Source organism: Mytilus edulis, chromosome 4 (assembly GCF_963676685.1).
Source record: "Mytilus edulis chromosome 4, xbMytEdul2.2, whole genome shotgun sequence".
In the NCBI taxonomy this organism is placed as follows: domain Eukaryota; kingdom Metazoa; phylum Mollusca; class Bivalvia; order Mytilida; family Mytilidae; genus Mytilus; species Mytilus edulis.
The window spans coordinates 32,025,779-32,049,350 of record NC_092347.1 but is presented as its reverse complement, the minus strand read 5'-3'; the positions used below and the strand labels follow the sequence as shown (position 1 = coordinate 32,049,350).

General features: G+C 35.4%; 1 protein-coding gene across 2 annotated transcripts; it reads left to right on the top strand.

Annotated features, from left to right (window-relative positions):
• Positions 1–1,820: 1,820 nt before the first annotated feature.
• Positions 1,821–20,430, top strand: LOC139519462 (inactive polypeptide N-acetylgalactosaminyltransferase-like protein 5). 2 transcript variants are annotated; one of them, XM_071311566.1, is made up of 11 exons: positions 1,821–1,948; positions 2,637–2,968; positions 3,452–3,603; positions 13,435–13,609; positions 14,418–14,615; positions 15,567–15,684; positions 16,269–16,451; positions 16,814–16,948; positions 17,376–17,477; positions 18,752–18,886; positions 20,116–20,430. In XM_071311566.1, exons 2-11 carry the CDS (start codon positions 2,721–2,723, stop codon positions 20,236–20,238), a joined length of 1,569 nt encoding a protein of 522 aa, XP_071167667.1. In that variant the 5' UTR covers positions 1,821–1,948; positions 2,637–2,720; the 3' UTR covers positions 20,239–20,430. The 2 variants fall into 2 exon arrangements, with proteins under 2 accessions (XP_071167667.1, XP_071167668.1); XM_071311567.1 differs by having other exon boundaries at positions 1,917–1,937; positions 20,116–20,402.
• Positions 20,431–23,572: the final 3,142 nt, after the last annotated feature.

Below are 23,572 nucleotides of genomic sequence, written 5' to 3'. Positions count from 1 at the left end.
GGTATTATCCGACCGCTGGAACGGATACAAATGCACTTATAGAGTTATATCACCTCTAAGAGCCCAAATCTTCCACCAGAGACAACAAAACAATTGAAAATCATGTTTTAAAAGGTGCAACGTAAGATACACGTATTATAAGCGAATTATAAGCGAGTGATTGAACGAATTAAACAAGGTAATAGCATGCTCCGAAACGATGTACACCCTGCTTACATGTTTAACTCTACCACATTATGTAAGTATGTGCCTGTCCCTAGACAAGAGCCTGAAATTAAGTAGTTATCGTTTGTTTTTGTGTTACATATTTCCGTTTATTTTTTTGTATATGAAATACGGCCGTCAGTTTTTTGTTGTTTGAATTGTATGAGGTTGTCATGTCTGGGCCTTTTATAGGTGACTACACGGTTTGGGCTATGCTCATTGTTGAAGGCCGTACAGTGAACTATAGTTGATAATTTCTGTGTCATTTTGGTCTAATGTGGAGTGTTGTCTCATTGGCAATCATACCACATCTTCGTTTTTACGCAAGCGCTAACACGGTGATTTCATCCCGTCGAACCAAGATCCATCTTCAAACATACGGACATAAAGCAGTTAAAAGGTAGAACGTATAAAAAACAAGTAAGGAACAAATGCGTATCGAACATGAAGTAAAAGGATCGGTTGAGCACAAACACATATAAATAGGTCATAAAAAGATCATTTTACCTCAACCAATTCAGAACTATTACCATATGTAAGACTATTAACAACTAGATTTGTAATTGCTAGCAATAACGGAAGGCACCCCTTCCCCCTATTACCAGGTGAGCGACAGCCATTTTGACAATTCCAAAGTCAAAGAGAGCATCTACAGATGTCTAGTAACATTTTTGCAAAGTTTCATTAAGTTTGAACATTTTGAATTTTTGATATTTTTGCTGTTTCCATGGTTACGGCGGCCATTTTGAAAATTCTAACTTCAAAATCCAACTCTGCCTATGCCAGTTTCCATTCCTGTAAAGTTTCATCCAGTTTGCGGAAAATTCTTATTTTTGAAATTTTTGACCTTTTTGCATTGTTTCCATGGTAACAAGACCTATTTTGGAAATTCCAATTCCAATGTTGCTCATCATTACTGTGAAGTTTCATGAAGTTTTGAGCATTTTGAGAATTTTGAAAATTTTGGTGTAGTTTCCATGGCAACATAGTAGTTCCAATGATCGCCAAAATCATCCAACACCTGTATATAGTGGGCACCTACATTGTTTTAAAATATGATGATTCTGAGTTGAAGCATATCCAAACAGTTCACCAAAAACCAAAAGCTCATTTTTTTCACAATTGTGCCGTTTCCATGGTAACGGCAGCCATATTAAACTATTCCATGCCATAATTAAAAAGGGGGAAGGATATTAAAAATCAAATAAGTAACGAATAGGTAACGAATAGGGAATAGGGAATAGGTAACGAATAGGTAACGAATAGGGAATAGGGAATAGGTAACGAATAGGGAATAGGGAATAGGTAACGAATAGGCAACGAATAGGGAATAGGGAATAGGTAACGAATAGGGAATAGGGAATAGGTAACCAACTTGACGCCCATATCAATGTATATATAACGGTCTTTTAGTTTTAAAAAGCATGTTATTTTGAAACTAAGGACAGATCATCCTTCAGTATTTTTTCAGTCAAAAATCTTAACGTATAATTATTCATGTTATTATGATTCAGCAAAAGTTTAAAAATCTTTATTTCAAATAAAAAAAGGATTTTATTTTAATAAAATGTTCACAATTATATTAAACTAAATTTAACATGTTTAAAAATAGCAAACAAGACTGTCACAAGCACAGATAGTTTCACTTCCGGGATGTAATTAATTGATTAATTTTACCTGTACAGGTAAACATATACATTGTGTGTGTTTACTGTAAGGCACGTTTATTTCAGGTAAAAAACAGGTAAGTAGCAATATTAATTTAGATTTATGTTGCAGTATCTACTGAAATACCGAAACATGCTTAACTATCTTAAGCACATATACATTGAAACTACAACTACTCATTCTACTCCGTAGCCACTTATACTTGGTATATATATTTTTTTATATTATATTTAATATTATTATACTATCATAACAGTAACAGAGTCTCAATTTAGGTTGGGTTTAGTTTGGTATATCGTATCTCAATGAAAACAAAGTACTGTGTGGGATCCTTTCATATTAGGTTATACAATGTAATTATGCTTGCTTTGTTTTTGTTTTTCATAAATTGTTTTGTTTTAAATATGCCGTTACTTTTTTCGTTTGAATAGTTTCACATTTTTCATTCCGAGCCTTTTGTCAGTTCATACTCTACTATACACATTTAGCATGGAATATTTCATTATTGAAAGTCAAACGGTGGCCTGATAGCTATGACTGCTTCTTTCCGTTACATTTAACTCTGCTGGAAAGTTACATGTCTCCTTATATGTATATTGCTGTTATTTATTTACTGTAGAACTTTTATTCTTTCATTAAGTCTGGAATCAGTATTTTCTCCTTAAACTTATTCCTTTGGTCCCATTCCTTTAAACATCTTTTGCTTGTATGTTCAATATTAACTCTGGCAGTGACTTAATTTCAATATTTGTTTTCATTATCAGTGACGATGTGAGAGAACCAAAAGGAGCAGATACACCAGTTCCTACAGGGGTACATCAAAACAATGTTAGTGTGATCACTATGTCATGTACAGATACATCAGAGTTGTGCTGATATTATTTGGAATAAGCTTTACGGCTTTGTTCATACAACACCATGTTGAACTAAGTGAATTCCGGTCAGAACAGAAGAGTAAAGACGTATATTACCCAACAAACTCTCGCGACAGAGGGTTGCAGACGACAAGACAAGAATTTCAAGAGTATTTCATAAATGTCCGGCTTAGCGATGATATACCTGTCAATAGAGATATACCCGATTCAAGACCTGATAGGTATCTACACATACAGACATACAAATACACTGCTTACTGTTCTAAATTAGTGTTAAGGTTCATCTTTACAATATTTTGAGTACTCAAACATTGTGCATCTGAAAAGGTTTTCAGACATAGATATATAAAGTTCATAAACATTTTGTGCATCCCCCATCACTGGGTTGAATCAGTGATAGAGCAACATAACAACAGAAAACCAAGTAATATATTCTGAAAAGTTGTTCTTTGAGATGAAAATCATACCTATAAAAAGCTAAAAAAAAAAAAAAAAATTTTACATGCACACTCTGAAATGAAACATAAGTTATCTGCCACGAGATTTTGAAGAAATATGGCATACACGTAGAAAAGAAAGGTTAAAACACTTTAAACAACACTAAATATGATTTTAATCACAATATGTTTTACATGAGGATTTGTAGATCTGTTTCATTGACATTAAAATACATTTGTTCAAATGACGTATTGTATACATTTCAGCTGCGAAACCCCTGAACCGAGCCAGTTAACAGTTAGTGTGATCATAACGTTTTACAGAGAATGGCCGTCGATATTACTCCGGACGGTCTACAGCGTGGCATACAGGACTCAGAATCTACAACAAATTATACTGGTGGATGACGACAATGACGGTAAAACTAATTCCTTACATGTAACCAAGATTGAGAATATATACATGTATTATCTTTCGTTGATGGTTTTACGCTGAATATGCCTATCAGATATCAATTTTCTGCAACATTCACAACTTCTTTCGAAGATACAACTTTTATTTAACACATGACATGGGTAAAATCTTTGTTCTAACTGTTCTATAATCTGGATAATGCACAGCAAAGGTGTGCATTAACTACCTCAGATATACTGCACATTTCGAAAGTACTCTGATCTTTAGTGGGCGGACCCTGGATTTTGGAGCGTTTTATTCCCATAAAATTAAAAAGATTTAACCTAGTGTAGCGAGACTAAAACAACTTTTGACGATTTTATGCTAAAACATTATATGTTTTCAAGATAAAGGGTGGGGCATAAAATAAAATATTTGATAACATCAATATAATTATTAAATTGGTGTTTCACAGTCAAACCGGATGAAAATTATTCTTTTGTAACTTCTATCAAGAAGGGATGTATTTTAGAATACACAAATGAATTAAATCTGATGTTGATTACTTTTATACTCCATGGCTTTTATTTCGACTTATTAGATAAGTATACACGGCTTTTTAGTGACTAGGATTGAATTTGACGAGGATCATATTTAAGGGGAAGGGGGATAAGCAGCAGATCAATCAGACTTTGCTAAGATGAGATATCTTCAAAAAATGATACTGTTGAAAACAAAATTTGGAGGGGGAGGGGGAATTAAAGATTGAAAAGAGAAACATTTTTTCTTCAGTTTACTTAATATTTTGAATTTAGGTTATAACAATCTCTCCTCGGTTCAACTTCCTCTAAGCATATTATTGAGAGAAGGAAAGGCAAGCAATTTATACTCAATAATTCTTTCAGTTTTCATTTTTCTTTCACATTTAAAAAGTACACCAAACGGAACTAAAATTGTAGGAGATGTAGATTATACGTCAATCAGACAGCAATCAAACGACAAAAACAAATTAAGGACATCTAGAGGGCAACATATAGTATAGTTTTCAACTAGAGAATTAAAAAAAATCTTCCATTAAAGCGCAATCCCCTAAATAATATTTTAATTATGGTAGAAGCCTACATATAAAAAGAATAATAATCTAACACTTACCAATATTTAACTTCATAAAAGCATATTTCCCCCTTTCTTTACCCTACAAGAAACTTTCATAGGAGCCGCTGATTGCGGATTATCGTCCGCATATTTCTAAAATGTTAACGTAAATTGATGGCGTCATGTGTTAAAACAGTTATTGACCAATCAAATCGGAATATATGATTTTTAAAATCTGCACGCTCTGAATAACCCTTTAACTCGAACTCCTACGTCGTTCGGGTTAATTGGGATCACCCGAGCCGTGCAGATAAATCGTATATACCGACTTGCTTGGTCAGTAACTATAAATATTTTCTTGTCGATGATTCAACATCTGAAATGAATTGGCAATTCACATATAAATGCATTCAGACAACGTTCAATACGTTGATAATAAAAATAGTTTGGTTGTCATCTTTTTACTTTTGGTTGTTTGTGTGTTATTTGTTAGAATACGGCATCGACTAAATTAAAACACAACAACATAGATACATGTATCAACCAACATGTTAAATGTCTAAGAACAATGTACAATATCAAAGTTTAACTACGAAACAACACGTACGTATTTTAAAACATACCGTATAAAAACAAATAATGACAAATTGGTATGAATACCTTTACATGTTGTTCAACGGAAAAAATACAGTAAAAATGGAAATAAAAGAAAAGAAGACAGAACCAAAACTGATAAGAAAGAAATCACTAAACGTACATGTATCTTTTTTGAAACCAGCGTATTATTGCTCTTTTTAAAAAATAATATAACCAAACTAAATTCCTATATACATATCAAACATTACTTTTTTTCTAACCTTTGTTAGGTTCTACTATGCTGAGCCTGACTCAGCTAGTATAACCATGTGATTGTATCGCAATCTCGGCAAATTACAAAGAATAACAACTTGTGTGTGAAGATTGTAGATTGTAATTCCACCAGAAATGATACAGGAGTTTTACAGAGTGTGTATTGTTTGGTAAACTGAAAGAAATAAAAATACAATATTTTACAATATGTACGAAAGAAATATATGAATGTTCAATGCAATAATAATATCAAGTCAAAAACGAAAGTAGAATTCTCAGTTCAATTCATAGAAATAAACAATTACAGTTCGTATTGTTGAATAAACGTGGAATCCAAGTGAACGGAATTAACGGTATATATATTTAACAGTTTATAATTGATTTGAAACGTACTTGACGGTGATTTGTCACAATATCCGTAGGAGCAGTTTTGTCGTGGCATCCATTTGCAATAGACCGGAGAGGAAGAGAAAGTAAGCACTAGTGAAAATACGGAGAAGTTCAGATTATTTCCGGAAAATACGGATGTCTAAAAATCCAATCAAATAGACTATACAGTGAATATAATTGCGGATGTGATCCAGAATACTCCCCGTCTGAAATCTACCTGATATCACTATTATTCCATAAGATATAACACATATGAATGTCACTATATAAATCCAGAGATATATACATATATTTACACAGGAGTGTTCTCTATGAGAAGAATCATGTCCACGATAGGGCGTGTGTAGGTTGTGGCTTTTCCATTAACGATAACTCGCACTTCTGCTTTTCGGACATGTTCGTCTGAACTTTTAAATGAGTTCACTATAATTCCAACAGGCCATTGGGTACGGCAAATGTTTTTGTCCTTAAGAAGAATGACGTCTCCTTCGATGAGATCACGGCGATCTTCGGTCCATTTTCGTCGTTGTTGTAGTAACGGCAGGTATTCCTTCCTCCAACGGGACCAGAAAACACTGGCCAGAGCCTGTACTCGTCTCCATTCGGCAAGACAGAGATCTCGTTTGTCGAATTCCCCAAGATGGTCTGAAGTGAAAACGTAGTCAGTTTTCTGTGTCAATAACATAGCCGGAGTTAATATTAACGGATTCTCTGGATCTGTTGATACCGGTACCAGAGGTCTAGAGTTCACTATTGCTGAAACTTCTGCCATTAGTGTGTTAAGCACGTCATGCGTAAGGCTTCTTCCGGCTGCATTTAGAAGCATAGAATCAAGAATTCTTCTGGTGATACCAATCATTCTTTCCCAGGCTCCACCCATGTGGGACGAATGCGGCGCATTGAAGATCCAAGTTGTACCAGAACTGTACAGAAAGTTCTTGAAGGGTCCATCTTCAACGTTGATTGAATCAATCTTTAAATCGTCGATTGCTCCAATAAAGTTTGTTCCACGGTCAGATCGGAAAATCTTTACTTGGCCTCTTATAGCGGCGAATCTCCTGACGGCGTTTATGAAGGCCGAAGAACTCATTTCCTCGATTAATTCGATGTGAATAGCTCTTGTCACTAAGCATGTGAATAAAATTGCCCAACGTTTGGAGTTGGCGTATCCACCACGTGTTTTACGTGAAACAATTGTCCAGGGTCCAAAGGTGTCTATTCCAACGTTAGTAAACGGAGGTGAAGGTTCAAGACGGTCCTCTGGCAAATCAGACATGATTTGATACTCAGTTTTTCCTCTGAGTTTGCGGCACGTCACACATTTGTGAATAATAGATGAGATTAAGCGTTTTGCTCCTACGATCCAAAATCCTGCGGATCGAATCGCTCCATCTGTGAAATGGCGACCTTGATGTTTTATCTTGTTGTGGTAGTGTCGAACTAATAATGTTGCTACATGATTGCGTCCAGGGACGATCAATGGTTTCTTTTCGCGGAGGTTCAAGTCCGATTTTACAATACGGCCTCCAACTCGTAATAGTCCTCGTTCATCCAAAAACGGATTGAGGTTAGCTATCGGGCTCCGCTTATTAATTTGTTCCTGACGTTTTATACAATCTATTTCATCTCCATAAACTTCCTGTTGTGCAGATATTAAGATGAAATTTTCGGCATTTGAAAAACTATCCACAGAAGTCACTGATGATGCCTGTTTTGACCCGTGTAAACGAGAGAAACGTTCCAAAAGGGCTATCGCTCGCACAAGTGAAGTCCAGTTGGAGAATCGATTGAATCTATCAGTTCCGATACCTTTATGCTCAGGTGTGGAAAATGTTTTTGCAACATTAACAGTTGCACGGATTTCTCCATCTTCTTCTGGATCTACTAGCTGGTATATATCCTCAGAATTCTTCTGTTCTGAGGAAAGAAGTTGTTTTGGTCCTAATAACCATTCGCTGCTGTGAATTTCATGGGCTGGTACGGACCTTGTTCCCGAGTCTGCGGGATTACGGTGAGTTGGTACATAATTCCATTGACTTGGAGAGCTAAATTTTCTTATTTTCTCTACTCGATTGGCGACATAGATGAAGAACCTTCTTGTCTCGTTACTGATGTAGCCTAGGACTACTTTACTGTCTGTGTAGAATTTTACAGTGTCTATATGTAAATCTAAATTATCCATGATGGTCTGTGTTATCTCGACTGCTAATACTGCAGCAGATAGTTCAAGACGTGGAATAGTATGACCACTTGTAGGTGCAACTTTAGCTTTCCCAAGAATGAAACCTATGTTTGGTTCTCCACTACTGTCGGTCGTGCGTAGATATGCAACAGCTGCTATGGCTTTTTCTGATGCATCAGAGAAAACATGTAGCTCCTTTGTGGCGGTTTTACTGAGATACGGCACGTAGGTACGTGGAATGCGCAGTGTTTCGATAGCTTTTAGAGTATCTCTCCAAGATTTCCACTCATCTGCTGTCTCATCAGTGAGAGGTTGGTCCCAATCGACGGTTTCTGATACTATTTTCCTTAATAGGAGTTTCCCTTGTATAATCACCGGAGCCAAAAATCCCAGAGGATCGTAGAGACTGTTTATCGTTGATAAAATTCCTCTCCGAGTGATCGGTTTGTTTTCTGATGATAATTGAAATAAGAAGTTATCAGTGTTCACGTCCCAGCTGAGACCAAGACTACGTTGTAGGGGTTTGCTGTCGCATTCTAAGTCCAGGTCTTTAAGATTTGAAGCCAAATCACTGGCATGAAACGCAGACATAACTTCTGCACAATTAGAGGCGAACTTGTGAAGCCTTAAGTTTCCATACTTTGCTAATGCTTGCTGTGTGTCCTTCATAAGCTTAACAGCTTCCTCTTTTGTAGGACATGACGTAAGACCGTCGTCGACATAGAAGTCTCTTGTAACAAAACTAGTCACGTGACTGCCGAACTCTTGTTCTGATGCCTGAGCTGCTTTTCTGAGTCCAAGTGTAGCAACGGCAGGTGACGGACTGTTTCCAAAAACATGAACTCTCATGCGGTATTCGACAAGGTTCTTCTGTAGGTCATTGTCTTTATGCCATAAAAATCTCAGATAATTTCGGTGGTCTTTTCTGACAACGAAGCAGTGAAACATATGTTGAACATCTGCGGTTACTGCGACCATTTCTTTCCTAAAACGCAGCAATACTCCCAAGAGATCATTGGTCAAGTCTGGACCTGTAAGCAGGACGCTGTTAAGTGAAACTCCGTTACATTTGGCGGAAGAATCAAACACACCTCTTATCTGATCGGGTTTCTTCGGATGATAAACGCCAAACAATGGCAAATACCAACACTCCTCATGTTCGTGCAATGGTGGAGCGAGTTCTGCATGATTATTATCTAAGATTTTACTCATAAATGTAAGAAAATGTTCCCGCTTTACTGGGTTTCTATTCAGACTGGCGTCTAACATGTTAGCACGGTGAAGAGCCTGTGGTCTGTTGCTTGGCAATGGCTGTCTTGGCACTCGGAACGGTAACGGTGCTACCCAACTTCCTTCCGAGTCTCTGACAAATTCGTTGTCCATCTGTTTCATGAACATTTTGTCCTCATATGACTGTCCAGGCTTATCATCGTCCTTTGTTTTTTCAAAGAGTGGCGATTGTAAATCTTTCGTTACAGGGTCTGTGTAATTTTCCCGGATGTCAAACTTGCTTGTGCATGGTTGAAAGGTTGAAGGTTGTCCTGTAGGTAAAATGTTGGTTATTTTAACATTTAACTCAAAAGGAACATGCTGCTTGTTAATGCAGGTTTCTCCTATCACTACCCAACCAAGTTTCAATTGTTGTGCATATGGAGTTCTGGGTGGTCCTATGCGCTGGTCGAGGACATGGTGTGCCTCTATAAGGTCTCTGCCAATTAAGAGAAGAATTTGGCAATTTTCCTCTATAGGTGGAATGCTATCCCTAAGTTCTTTTAAATGAGGGTGATACATTGTTACTTCAGGAGTAGGTATTTCGTCCCTATTATTTGGAATATGATCACATTCAATCAGTACAGGAAGGTCAAACTTGCCATTACCATTGATTGATTCCATGATGAAACCTCTTCCTCTTTTCCCTGAAGTGACTACTTTGCCGGAGCACGTTGATAAAGTATAGTTCTCCGGTTTATCTTTGACGTCGAAAAGATTAAAGAATTCGGGCGATGCTAGTGACCGGTTGCTTTGGTCATCAATGATGGCGTACATGCGAATAACTTTGTACTGGTTATCTTTGTGATAAACATTCACAGGAAGTATTTTAGCACAAGATTTTCCACTATATGTATCTTTGCAGATCTCAGTACAGGTAGAGTTAACTGAGGTTGCCTTAGTTTCAGCCGATTCTATAGGCTCCCCGCCGTAGGCTTGCTTAGGCGAGCTAGACTGTGAACTTGCAGGTTGCTGTGGTCTAGTGATGTGAAGTGCGGTAGTGTGTTGTTTACTTCCACATTCTTTACAACTTATGCTTGCATTGCAATCCCGGCTTCTATGTGTGGTAGAATCACAACACTTGTAAAATACATTGTTTTCTTTTAAAAGACCTTTGCGCTCCTCTATTGACTTGGCTCGGAACGCTCGACATTCATTTAAGGAATGCTTTGTATTGTGCAGAATACAAAGACCTTGTTTGCTGGCGTCTCCAGATTGCTGCTCAACTGCTGTTTTATGAGCACCAACTTTAGTCCTGGGGTAAGGCGTAGACCTTGGCGCAGCACCCTTTGTATTTGGTGTGGCTTTTGACCCAAAGATGAACCCAGGATCGTTCTTTGTTTTGCTTATTTCCCTGATGTAGGCAGAGAATTCTGTGAAAGGTGGAAAGGCAACGTCATATTTAGCCTTGTATCTTGTAGCCCTTGTGGTCCACTTTTCTTGGAGTCCGTACGGTAATTTTTCAACAATAGGATTTATCCCGGACGAGGAGTCAAAATATGCTAGCAAACATCCCAGCTTGGGATTTTCCTTGTGATATTCTATTTCTGATAGAATGTCAGACAGTTCGTAGAGACGTGCGTTGTCCTTATTTGTTAAGGTAGGGAATTTCGCAAGTTTACTCTTGAGAGAGGCTTCCAACATTTCTGGAGCACCATACCGCTCGTCAAGCCTCTTCCATAATCTCTGTATACCTATGGTAGGATTATTAGCGTTCGACGCTCTTATGCTAATGGCGTGTTTAGCAGACTCTGGACCGAGCCACTTGATCAGTAAATCGATCTGTTCTGAGTCAGAGACTTGTAACTCATCAGTCACGTTCTTGAAGCTTGCTTTCCAAGTATGAAAGGACTCTGCCCGATCGTTAAAGCTTGTTAATCGGGAGAAAAGCAAGTCCTTGCGTAAAAGGAATCTAGTTATCTCTGATGTAAGGTTGATTTGTTGCTGGTGTGAAACAGGGATCTCTTCTATAAAGTCTTGTTTTGTGCGTAAGACAGGGATCACTTCTGTAACACCCTGTTTTTGATGTTCAGTCGGGCTCTCATCTGAAAGGCCTAGTTTTTGTATGCCGGTTACTAATCCCAGATCTGGGATAAAGGTAACTTCCGGTGACTTATTATTGGAAGGCAAGACAGCAGATGTCTGTGACAGCAAGTTCGGTGCCACGGATGGCACGAACGCTGGTGCGTCGTGACTCAGCTCGATCTTAACAGGAATTTGTTTTTTCCTTTGAGGTTCTGTTACTTCCTTTACAACAGTTGATACAGGAAGTTTATTGACGAAATCTTGCACGCGCTGAAGCGGGTCTTCTTTTTCGTCAGGGAGATCGCTATACGCTTGGCTATCATCGTATTCCAGGATACGAGCCTCGGCTTCTGCGGCTGCAGCTTCTCTCTGTGCTTCAAGAAGGTTAAATTTGGCTTTAAGCTCGGCCTTTTCCCGGCTTACTCGTGCGGCTTCTTGTTGCATTTCAGCCTTCCTGCGCATAGCCTCTTGTTCTAATTGCACTTTTCTGTGAGCAGCTTCCTTTTCTAGTTGAACTTTACTGTGAGCAGCTTCCTGTTCTAGTTGAACTTTACGTTGAGCAGCTTCCTGTTCTAGCTGAACTTTACGTTGAGCGACTTCTTGCTCCATTTCTGCCTTTTTACGTGTGGCTTCCTGTTCCATTTCAATTTGTCTGAACAGGGCTTGTTCCTCTAACATTGCTTCCTGTTGAAGGATAATGGCATGTTTCTCTACAAAGGCTATTTTAGACTTGGCAGCCTCTGCTTTGGCACGCTTTCTCCGTGCTAGGCTTGACATGTCTGACACGTTAGAGCTACCGCTGCGTGAGGTTTTCTTACCTTTTGATGTCTTTGTTTTTGTGGATTTGGACTTTGATAGAGCGAGGCGATGCTCGTGTAGTTTTTCCATGACCAGTTCCACTTTGGACAGACGAAAATCTAAAGAGAGTTTACATGCATCTATTTCTTTTTGACTCTCCAGTGTTCTGGTCCTTTTCAGAAAGTCAAGGTACTCATCTGTGAGCCTACGATAGTTATTACAGGCTTTAACTAGTTTGTCCTGAGCTGTAAGGAGTTGCTGGAGCTCGTTAGGAGGCGTTGTTACTTCCAATAACTGGGATTCAATGTCTGTCCAGAGAGCCTCTAGTTCCTGACAGAACTTGTCACGTTTTTCGGTGAAAGCTCCTTGCCCTTTTTCCGTGAGGTCACGAACTCGCCTAGCCTCGGGAATTTCATCTGACTGAGATGTATTAGACGGATTTTCTAATATTTCAGGGACATCTCCTTCTTGGGGCTGTACCTCTTCTTGTTGTTCCTCATGACTGGGATCCATGTTGACTCAACGTTGTTAGGTTGCTGTCGAGTATACACAAGATATGTAGTCCACTGTCAGTGTGAAGGTATGTACGTTGCTACGTTGTCGTTCCTTGTCTGGATATGTAAAGACAGGTTGTCGTCAATTTACTATGCTGAGCCTGACTCAGCTAGTATAACCATGTGATTGTATCGCAATCTCGGCAAATTACAAAGAATAACAACTTGTGTGTGAAGATTGTAGATTGTAATTCCACCAGAAATGATACAGGAGTTTTACAGAGTGTGTATTGTTTGGTAAACTGAAAGAAATAAAAATACAATATTTTACAATATGTACGAAAGAAATATATGAATGTTCAATGCAATAATAATATCAAGTCAAAAACGAAAGTAGAATTCTCAGTTCAATTCATAGAAATAAACAATTACAGTTCGTATTGTTGAATAAACGTGGAATCCAAGTGAACGGAATTAACGGTATATATATTTAACAGTTTATAATTGATTTGAAACGTACTTGACGGTGATTTGTCACAATATCCGTAGGAGCAGTTTTGTCGTGGCATCCATTTGCAATAGACCGGAGAGGAAGAGAAAGTAAGCACTAGTGAAAATACGGAGAAGTTCAGATTATTTCCGGAAAATACGGATGTCTAAAAATCCAATCAAATAGACTATACAGTGAATATAATTGCGGATGTGATCCAGAATATCTACAATATGCTATTTACCATTGTTTTAATTTCTTCAGAGACCGTCTATGGACAGGTATTGAATCTCATTAGAAAAACGTTCCGCGATGTCGTAAAGGTTGTGTCACTGCGTAGAAGGTTTGGTTTGATTGGTGCACGACTAGAAGGAGTGAAACACGCAACTGGTAACGTGATTTGTTTTCTGGACAGTCACATGGAAGTTAACATAAACTGGTAAATGCAAAATGTTTCTTTCTTTTTTCAGCAGGTTGATAATTCTGATTAATTCAAAAAGTTTAATATCGTACTATTAGTGTGCAACATTTGTTTATGTATAAGAGGAAACACAGTCAACGTGAACAGTAGATCCAAAAGGACTATCGCTTTTTCCAAACAACATTGAAAAATGTTTTTGAGGTTAAGTATGCATTTTTCTCATTCTAATAATTTACATCAAGTTCCTCTGTGTTAAGAAATGTGCTGTGGAAAATCCAGATAACTTCGCCCAAAATACGGCGACAGCTTTAAACGTCAGACGCAAGAAAAGTCGTTCAAGAACTGACAATTACATCTTGAACAAAATTATTTGTCATAAAAATGTTGATGTAGATGAGGGTATTTCTGCAAAAATACACTAAAGTTATCTTGGCACGTTCTCAAGCAATCATTAAATTCTGTGTATTTTTTAAAATCATTATGAAAGAGGTACAAAAAGATACCAGAGGGACAGTCAAACTCATAGATTGAAAATAAACTGACAACGCCATGGCTAAAAATTAAAAGACAAACATACAAATAATAGTACAGAAGACAAAACATAGAAAACTTAAGACCAAGCAACACGAACCCCACCAAAAACTGGGGGTGATATCAGTTAGTTAATAATTTAGTTAATTTCGAATTTCTAAATTTCACAGATAATTAAATCTGCCCGAAAAAAAACAAAAATAAACTCTCGCGCATGTACAATAGTTTGCATTTGAATTTAAAGACCACGAATTATAAAATTTACTTTCAATATACAAAATATTTACTTTTCAAGGTCAATTCCACTACTGAATATAATTGACGAAAACCCAAATGCAGTTGCTATGAGTCAGTTGGATGATATCAATCCGAGTACATTCAAATACACATTTTCAAAAACGTACAGAACAAGATATGGATTTGATTGGAGACTTCGATTCTTTGAAACCGAATTCCGAAAGGAACAACTTAAGCATGGAGATTTAGTTCTTCCGTAAGTTTATTATTTAAAAATTTTAAGTCACATAATAAAAGAAAAACAAACTAGCAATCTTTATTTTTTTATTATAAAAAAAATATTACTTTTCTTGATGCACTTTGTTGGTTGTTTCTGTAATGACGATGCTTGTAAAGATAAGTTTGACGATTTTTTCAACCCAAATTATTTCCCGATCGAAAAAAAAAATATATTTATACTTATTTCGTGTTAATTATTTTCTATGTTGTTACATGCTCTTCCACATTTATATTTTCAACGGTACAAAAGTTGTACAATTTCTTTAGAAGTTAAAAGATTCAAAATCGGCAAACAAGACAAAAAAATTGAAGTACAGCATCATACACTTGCCATCTTTCAAATGTGTCAGAAAACATTCATACATGTAGATATAAGACGAGGTGGTATAAGTGCCAATGAGACACTTTTCATCCAAGTCACAATTTTTAAAAGTAAACCATTATAGGTCAAAGTACGTCTTCAACACGGAACCTTGGCTTACACAGAACAGTCATCTATAAGTGTAAAACAATTCAAACAGGAACACCAACGGTCTAATTAGTTTAAACAATATTTTATTCAAATAAATTGAATTGGATTGGGCAACAGTCATAGCCTATGTAAGCCCTCTCCACATGGTCAATTAAGGGTCTAATTCATACCAGTTTGAAAATTGTCTGAATGACCAGTAGGATTTTACTTATTTAGGTTGATACATTTGGACGTGATAAGCAATGTTGATATTATGGTTGGACACAAAAAAACAACGTTAAACTTGCCTCCAATAACATCATTTGAACCGCTAAAGGGGTTCTATGAAAGTAAAAAATGTCAACATCAAACATAAAGAAGGCTTTGATAACTTGATATATATTTAAAAACTATTGTAGCAGAAATGAATGTATTGATGTTAGCAAATATCAAGTTTGTTTTAATAACCAATTTTAGAGGTGTTTTAGCAGTTGGGTCAGCGTTTGCTATTCGGAAGGAATTCTTTAGGGAAATCGGGATGTATGATGCTGGATTGAAGATCTGGGGCGGTGAAAACTTGGAATTGTCATTCAAGGTTGTATTTATTAAAATACTATTTTCAATATTATTTTGAAATTATTTGCGCATTTGAACATGAAATTCGCTTCTACCTTTTTTAAGTTGATTCTAACATTTCAAATTGGTTAATATAAATATACATATTGCACAAACGTTGAAGGAGAAACGTATCATGCAAAATGATATTCAATAGCATTGCAGGATAATACTGTCAATGTCCAGCATGAAAATTATACGGACTTTCGGACAGAATTTAAGGAAAATCCAACCTTTTTTCGATTATTGACAAAAAACTACTCTTGTTAAAAAAATTACCATGTCCTTCAGTTTCTCTCAGTAACGTTTCTTCCCCAACAAAATCATGCATGTTTTATGTCTCATGTTTTTCTGCTGGGACAAACAAAGAAATTCTTTGAAAAAAGGTGACCTTTTACTACTTTACAGTACATTTGATTATGTATAATGAGACTGATAACCAATGATTTGGACAAAATCGAATATTGTTTCCATAAATCTGTACAAACATGATTCTGTTCTGATGAAAATGATTGTGAATACAAATAGCGTATGCACGTTATAAATAATAACTTATATTAATAGGTCTGGTTATGTGGTGGAAAATTAGTTCATGTTGCCTGTTCACGGATTGGTCACATAACAAGAAGCCAACCTTACTTACAGAACAACCGATTGGATATTGAAATGCATAATTACAAACGTGTCGCCGACGTTTGGATGGATAAATTTGCATCATACGTTGATGATAATTATCCAGGAATGAAGGTAATAATTCCATTATGGGAATTTTTGCTTACTGATTTCATTTTATGTGCATATATTTAAGAAATACCGGTATCCACATTATGGAATTCCGATACTTAGTCGGTTTAATATTAATCGTGAAATTTACAAAGGGATTGAGAAGTACAAACAAGTTATAGCCAAATTAGAGTAAGGAATATAAGTGCTACGAGGGAGAACTTTTAAATTACTTGTATCTGCATGATAATATTTGTGAGTTGTACAGTCATTTTGTACTCTACAAGCATGCTTCTTAGAAGAACTTACGATTTTTACCGAGTTGCCCAACTAACGCGATTGTTTTGGTTTACAGTTAATTAGTGTTATGAGTTTGCTTATTACAGAGTATATCAGTCGGTGGACTAAGTAAGCAGTGGAGACAACGAAGACGTTGTAAACCATTCTCATGGTTTTTAGACAATATTTGGCCTGAACTATTTCGATATAAAGAACATAGTTCATCTACAGGTAGTATCATGGTATGTTAAAGTCTGATCTTTATTGGTAAAAGAATAATTGAGTGACCACTCATTATATATGTGTTTCATTATTCAAGAAACAACCAATCTATATTTATTTTCTCGAAAAAATAAGAGAAGCAAGCGAATTTCTATGTTTTTTTCACATGACTAAACCTTCTTCAATCGTTTTTTGTCATGGTTTCGGTTATTCTGATGCAAGTAACTCAATCAGTTTTGTCTTTCAGATGGTAACAAGAACTTATCAGGGGCGTAAAACTATTTCCTAAACAATTGTTTTCAGATGGTTATTTTTTTTAATAGATGTGAATCCAATTTTAATTTTTGGAAATGTTCTTTACTTCGTACGTTTATGTCTCATGGTTATACCTAACTTTTTTGTTAATATCTTTTATTATCTTATGTTTTTTGTTTTTGTTTTTTACAGAATACAAATGGAGGTAGATTATGCCTAGACAACCAAGGTCACCTTTTCTCTAGTCCATTAAGGATAACAGTAAAGCCATGTTCAAATGATACAAACACACAGGTATAGAAATTCAACCATGTAGTTTTAAAAAAGGAACAATATTTTCTTCTTAACATTATAAATGTCTACAGAGTAATAACATAATTTGAATTAAGAAGTAGCATTATGATTTTTTACTCATACATTCATAATGACGGTACATCTTGTTATTTGATAGTTTCATTTATCTAGTTAGTTCCTTAACATTTATTTGTAGAGCACAATAACTTCACGTAAATGTTAACGCTAAAAATGTTCATTTTCTTCATTTTGTTTTGTTTAAATGATGATAACCGTAACACGAATATTGATGATTGATTACATTGTTCAAAGTATTCATTTCTAATCGACGACTAACTAAAACTGGATTTGATTTTTTAAAGCCTGTTCAGTCGAGTGGTCTAGAGCGCTGTAAACAGTGCAGGCAGTGGTGCCACAATGTCAAATAAACTCGGGATCGAATCATACTGAGTGAGGAACAAAAAGGAGTAGGTCCAGTAAGACCCTTTTTGGCCCCAAAATATAGCAGTTTTACAAAATTGTTAAAATGTAAACTCTAGTTATTTATTGGAAAGTAGAATGCTTCTGCTAAATAAATATGGGCTGTTTTTGACAGTACGGGTACTAGCATAATTAAGTCATGCTAATTACTAAAATCTTCACAATTGTAGCAGTTTAGTAAAATTTTAGACGGTTTTCGTCCTAAATGAAAGTGGCTGGATTTGTGTTCATTCTTAATATTGAAATTTAAGTTCTATTTGATGATAATACATAACATACATAAAGGTTAGGATGAACACGTATGCGGCCACTTTCATTTTTGACAAAAACCATCGGAAAAGTGACATTTTTGGCATATTTGATAGATTTTTCATATTTGAGCTTGAATAGGTGCGATTTTAATAACTTAATCAGTTAAAATCTTTCACATAAACTAATTGAATCAATTGAAATAGACACTTTGAAAGTGTTTAAAAAGTGTCCAAAATCTTTGGTCAGATGAATCTGAAATTTGAGGCCAAAATCGGGCCTTACCGGACCTTACCCCTTTGCTAATTCAAATTTACAGATATATCATTGTTGGGCTACATTTGAGGCGAATTATTCATTTATTAAGGTATCAGTAGTTCTTTATAACCACTGGTTATCCGATGTCTGTCCTATAGATTCTCATATTTAGACGTTTGTACATATTACATATATATTTGGTCCATTTTTTTAACAATGTAGAAAGAATATTTATAGCTTGATTCTTTGCAGTATTTATGTGAGTAGTATTTCATTGTACTTTAAAGTTGTTTGGATTGACCACAGATGGCCGTTTAAGGACCAACCTTCAATGTATGTTTGTAAAGAAAGAAGTATTTGACCTAGTTCCTTATATACAGAATTGTTACGAACAACCACGAGATACATTCAAATTTACTAAGGTAAGAGTTATGTACTCTGATTATATAAAGTGATTTACTGATGAGTCCTGTAAAGTCAATACACGTGTCTGGTATACTAAATCGCCTTTCGTGCAAAACCTAATCTAAACAAGAACTATCTTTAAAAAAGATATCCGACGTATTTAAATTTGAGTATATGTTTAAAACTATCATTTCGATAACCTTCAGAAGCACAAAGATACCATTTAAATAACGTTTTCTCTGTTTGTGTTCAGTATTCTCGGTCCTCGTATCTTTCTGTTTACATTCACCAAAACCCCGCGGAAATCTCACATGCGTAGGTGCGTTCTAAAGTCATGTACGTTCGTACAACAAAGTTTTGTCCCGAATAAACAGCTGTCACGGATGCAAAGAGCTATTGGAGAAACAATTATTTCAATAAAAATATAAATCTTTGTAAGATCTAGTCCAATATTTATAGTTTTTCACTTGCTTTCCATCACGATATAATTTACGAGACGTTTTTTCAAACACAACCAAATCACCCACCATGACAGCATTTTGTCCAATCACAGAAAGGATTTTCGAGCATGCGTATTCTGTTGCCATAGTTAAGCGTCCTTAAGTTCAAAGTGCACAAACCGAAACTAATACCGACTACGTCAGAAAAAAAGTAAGTATCAACAATTTTTCGAAAAGAACTGTAAAAGTAAATTTTAGTCAGTTAAACTGACACCACTCACAACACGAGTATATATGTTACAAGTACATATCATACAGGACTACTATTACATGTATTGCACAGAACAAATGTCAAGTCGAATAATTGATTTGTTTCACTATGAAAAATTTACGAAATATTGTTATATAAAATAAGGTATGATTACCAATGAGATAACTACTTACAAATTCCAGATGATATGGGTTGAAGCAACTATTGTTCATTGTACGGTATTCAGTAATAGACAATACCCATACTTTATAGGCAGCTATAAAATGTCTAGACATTATAAAATGTGAAACAATTTGAAAAAAGAAAAGAAAAAAAAGAGGACTTACACAGATCCTAATTCATGAAAGAACATGATTCACAATAGGGCAGGGTCATCATTTTATTCATTCGCCGTTATGCAAGACATAACCCTTAAACTATGTTTTTTTTATGAATGGTTAATTAATACAATGAAATCGTTATCCTACAAATGCTTGCTCTTGAAAACTTAAAGACTTTATATGAACTATTTTGCTAAATAAGATTTTCTTTTCAGAGTGGCGAAATAATTCATACAAGTACAGGATACTGTTTAACAATACATAGTTATAATATAGGATTTGAAATGTGCAGGAAGGATAATCATCAAAAGTGGTCATTACTTATGATTCAAATATGACTTAATATGATTGAAAAATAAAAACAAAACAGTCTTTCCGTTGGAACTTACATGACAAATTTGAAAGGATTTAGGTTTCACAAAAAATTATATATATTTTTTTACAATGCGTTTGTTGAATTTTATAGTAAATATTAAACTGAAATGTAATTTCATTTAGAAAATAATCGATGCGATTTTGTCTTCTTCAGAGACAACACTGCGCAAGAGACCAAAATGACACAGACATTAACAACTATAGATCACTGTACGGTCTTCAACAATGAACAAAGCCCATACCGCATAGTCAGCTTTAAAAGTTCCCTAAATGAGAATGTAAAACAATTCAAATGAGAAAACTAACGGCCTTATTTATGAACGAAAAACAAATATGTAACACATAAACACACGACAACCACTGAATTACAGGCTCTGGACTTGGGACAGGCACATACATACAAGTGTGGCGGGGTTAAACATGTTAGCGGGATCTTAACCCTCCCTCTAACCTGGGACAGTGGTGTAACAGTACAACATAAGAACGAACTATAAAATTAGTTGAAAAAAGCTTAATTGTTATCAAAGATTAACTCATTAGATGGACAAAATATTATGAAAATTAAACAAGCCATGTAAATTTTATTCAAGGTGTTAGGTACCACATTAAGTGATCTTTCTAGCATTATATCGTTAGACAAGGTGTTAGGTACCACATTAAGTGATCTTTCTAGCATTATATCGATATATAAGAAAGTAAAATCACCTAACTCCAAGGAAAATTCAAAACGAAAAGTACCTAATAAAATGGCAAAATCAAAAGCTCAAACACATCAAACGAATGGATAACAACTGTCATATTCCTGACTTGGTACAGGCATTTTCATCTGTAGAAAATGGCATATTAAACCTGGTTTTAAAGCAAGCTAAACCTCTCGCACTGTACGTCAGTCTATAGATCTTCGACCTCTCTTATTATTAAAAGTTGATTTTGGAACAGAAAGAAGACAAACTTGCTTTGAATAGTAGATTTTATTTCTGAATAATCCAGTTCCAATTTATATGCAATGGTTTTGCTATTTTTTGTCTTCCATCTAAGTTCTGATTTCCGAAACAGCACATGCAGCTTAAATTTTGTTGTTGAAGAATTATTGGATTTCGATTTGCCCAAAAAGAAAAAGATTTACTTCTGTATGAGACAGATGTAAATCTTTTAATCCCAGATTGCCAAAGATTTGTTTTACCTGTGTTAGGTATAATTCCACCCTCTTTACCTTGACTGAATTTTTACGTACAATAAGTAACAGAACGGATCTTACTGGTGTCCTTTTATATCTTCTCTCTTTTTTAGAAAGCATAACATATTTGTGTAATGATTTAAACTGTTAATATAATTTCCTCATAAACTGAACACTCATCTCTATGATATTTGAATATTAATTTACATCCTTGATTATATCATGTTTCTATATTATCTTCATTAACTCGTACTTTGTATTTGGCACAACTTTTTGGAATTTTGGGTCCACATTGCTCTTCAACCTTGTACTTGTTTGGCTTTATAACTATTTTGATATGAGCGTCACTGGTGTGTCTTATGTAGACGACACGCGCGTCTGGCGTACTAAATTATAATCTTGGTACCTTTGATAACCTGACATATATTTCAGGAAATTTATTTTCACTCGAACAACGGGTATTCATTGATTAACAACCTTGTATTTGTTCTGCATGAAAATGACGCATATTTTACGAAAATTTGTCCAAATTTGTTCGTATGTGATTTAAATGTAATTCACCCGAAGGTTGATTATGATATTAAAGAAAACTGTTAAGTTGATTGTGTTGATTTGGTCCAACCCCCTTAAAAAATGTACTGTCCTAAAATACCATTCGTCAAGGGCCAAGTGAGCTTTTCTCATCACTTTGCATCCGGCGTCCGTCGTCGTCGTCGTCGTTAACTTTTACAAAAATCTTCTCCTCTGAAACAACAGGGCCAAATTTAACAAAACTTGGCCACAATCATCATTGGGGTATCTAGTTTACAAAATAAGTGGCTTGACCCGGCCAACCAACCAAGATAACCGCCATGGCTAAAAATAGTACATAGGGGTAAAATGTAGATTTTGGCTTATATCTCTGAAACCAAAGCATTTAGAGCAAATCTGACACGGGATTAAATTGTTTATCAGATGAAGATCTATCTGCCCGGAAATTTTCAAACAAATCAGACAACCCCTTGTTGGGTTTCTGGCCCCAAATTAGTAATTTAAATAAAATTTTGCAGTTTTTGGTTATTATCTTAATATTATTATAGATAGATAAACTGTAAAGAGCAATAATGTTCAGCAATGAAAGATCTACAATTAAGTCAGACATGATCAAAATTTTCAAATGACCCCTTATGGAGTTATTGCCCTTTATAGTCAATTTTTAACAATTTTCATGAATTTTTGTAAATTTTTGTAAATTTTTAGAAAATATTTTCCACTGTAATTACTGGGCCAAGTTTATTATAGATATAGATAATTGTAGCAACAAGAATGTTCAGTAAAGTCAGATCTACAAACACATCACCATCACCAAAACACAATTTGTCATGAATTTATTTGTGTCCATTGTTTAATATGCACATAGACCACGATGAGCGACACAGGCTCTTGAGAGCCTCTAGTTTTATGTGTAATAGTATCATCTGATTATCATAGTGTATTCTAAATATTAAAATTGTCATTTTGTTAAATGAATGTGTAGACATGGTAGACATGGGCTACTTGTATTGAAAATACTAACATATATGCATATTTTTATCATAACGTTATCTGAAGTTATTACATCATTCAATTTTCATTGGAATGCAAAACTGAATGATATGTCTTAAAGTTTATCATCATTTTACAAGAAAGGAGTTTATATCACAACTTTGAAATCAGCTATCTACTGTAACATATATATATATATATGTGTGTGTGATGGGCTGTCAGCACCAACAAAACGTTTTTTTTTATTTCTGACAAACGTATATTCTATATTATCTTGACCTGATTCACCCTTAGCGACCAAGTATCAACAGGTAGCCCAGTAGTCAGCACATCTGTGTTGACCTGAGTTATCATTGATATGTTCATAATTATAAATTAACTGTTAACAAAACTTTGATTTTTTTTAAATACTAAGGCTTGTCTACCTCAGGAATTGATTACCTCAGCTGTATTTGGCAAAACTTTTAGGAATTTTTGGTCCTTAATGCTCTTCAACTTCGTACTTTATTTGGCCTTTTTAACATTTGGTTATTCGAGCGTCACTGATGAGTCTTTTGTAGACGAAACGCGTGTCTGGCGTAAATATTAAACTTCAA

Excerpts from the sequence above, each read along its gene's own strand:
- LOC139519462 (XM_071311566.1), top strand. The coding sequence starts at position 2,721 with ATGTACAGATACATCAGAGTTGTGCTGATATTATTTGGAATAAGCTTT. Across the intron at positions 16,949-17,375 it reads CATCTACAGGTAGTATCATG|AATACAAATGGAGGTAGATT; the intron begins GTATGTTAAAGT and ends TGTTTTTTACAG. Across the intron at positions 18,887-20,115 it reads ATACATTCAAATTTACTAAG|AGTGGCGAAATAATTCATAC; the intron begins GTAAGAGTTATG and ends TTTTCTTTTCAG.